The 660-nt window shown below is 43.6% G+C and overlaps 1 protein-coding gene across 1 annotated transcript in view; it reads right to left on the bottom strand.

Annotated features, from left to right (window-relative positions):
- LOC119582162 overlaps positions 1-660 on the bottom strand; it is a 4997-nt gene that overhangs the window by 524 nt on the left and 3813 nt on the right. Inside the window, exon 4 of the mRNA XM_037930400.1 lies at positions 21-179. Within this exon, the coding sequence (XP_037786328.1) occupies positions 21-179 (159 nt within the window). The remainder of the gene's footprint in view (positions 1-20; positions 180-660) is intronic.

The following is a 660-nucleotide window of genomic DNA, read 5'->3' as shown; positions in this document are numbered from 1 at the left end:
ATTCAACGAGGACACCTTACCCTGAACCTGACGGAGCGCGGGATGGACGCCAGAATGTCGAGCTCTCCGCCGTGCGTGGAGATGGTCAGCAGGTCCACCATCGTCGTGTCGAGACCCGCCGCTGCCATGGCCGCGGGGTTGAAGCACTGCACGGGCACGACCTTGCCCAGCTCGCGGTCCTGGAGCGGCGGGAACGGTCACAGGGGATTCGTTTTTACGATCTTTTTATTTATTTATTTATTTGCTTCCGGGTGAAGTAGGAGTGTTAGTTTTGATTCTCTATGAGAGGTCACAGCGTAATAGGGTGTTCAGTGGGATAACAATCCTTATGGGCATTTTGCTTCAGTATGATGATATGAGCTTTGTTGTTCCGGACGAGGAAGCGTTTTTTGCATATGGTTTGTATACTTGTCATGCACAGAGAGTTTTGTGCATGAATCTTGTAAGACTGGTAATATTTAGTTAGCAAATATAAATTAGAATATAGAAGGATTCTTGTGAATAGATACAGTATATTGATCCTTGTATGGTAGACGAAGTTTTAAATCATATCAAAGAATCGTAAGAGTCATTTTTAAAAAATTTACGACCAAGAGTAGATCAGTGCCGTTTAGTTTAATTTTCTTTAGATATCCAAAACATTAGTCAGAAATCGCACTG

This window comes from Penaeus monodon, chromosome 15, assembly GCF_015228065.2.
Source record: "Penaeus monodon isolate SGIC_2016 chromosome 15, NSTDA_Pmon_1, whole genome shotgun sequence".
NCBI lineage: Eukaryota > Metazoa > Arthropoda > Malacostraca > Decapoda > Penaeidae > Penaeus > Penaeus monodon.
The sequence above is the reverse complement of the archived record's forward strand: the minus strand, read 5'-3'. Positions and strand labels throughout refer to the sequence as shown.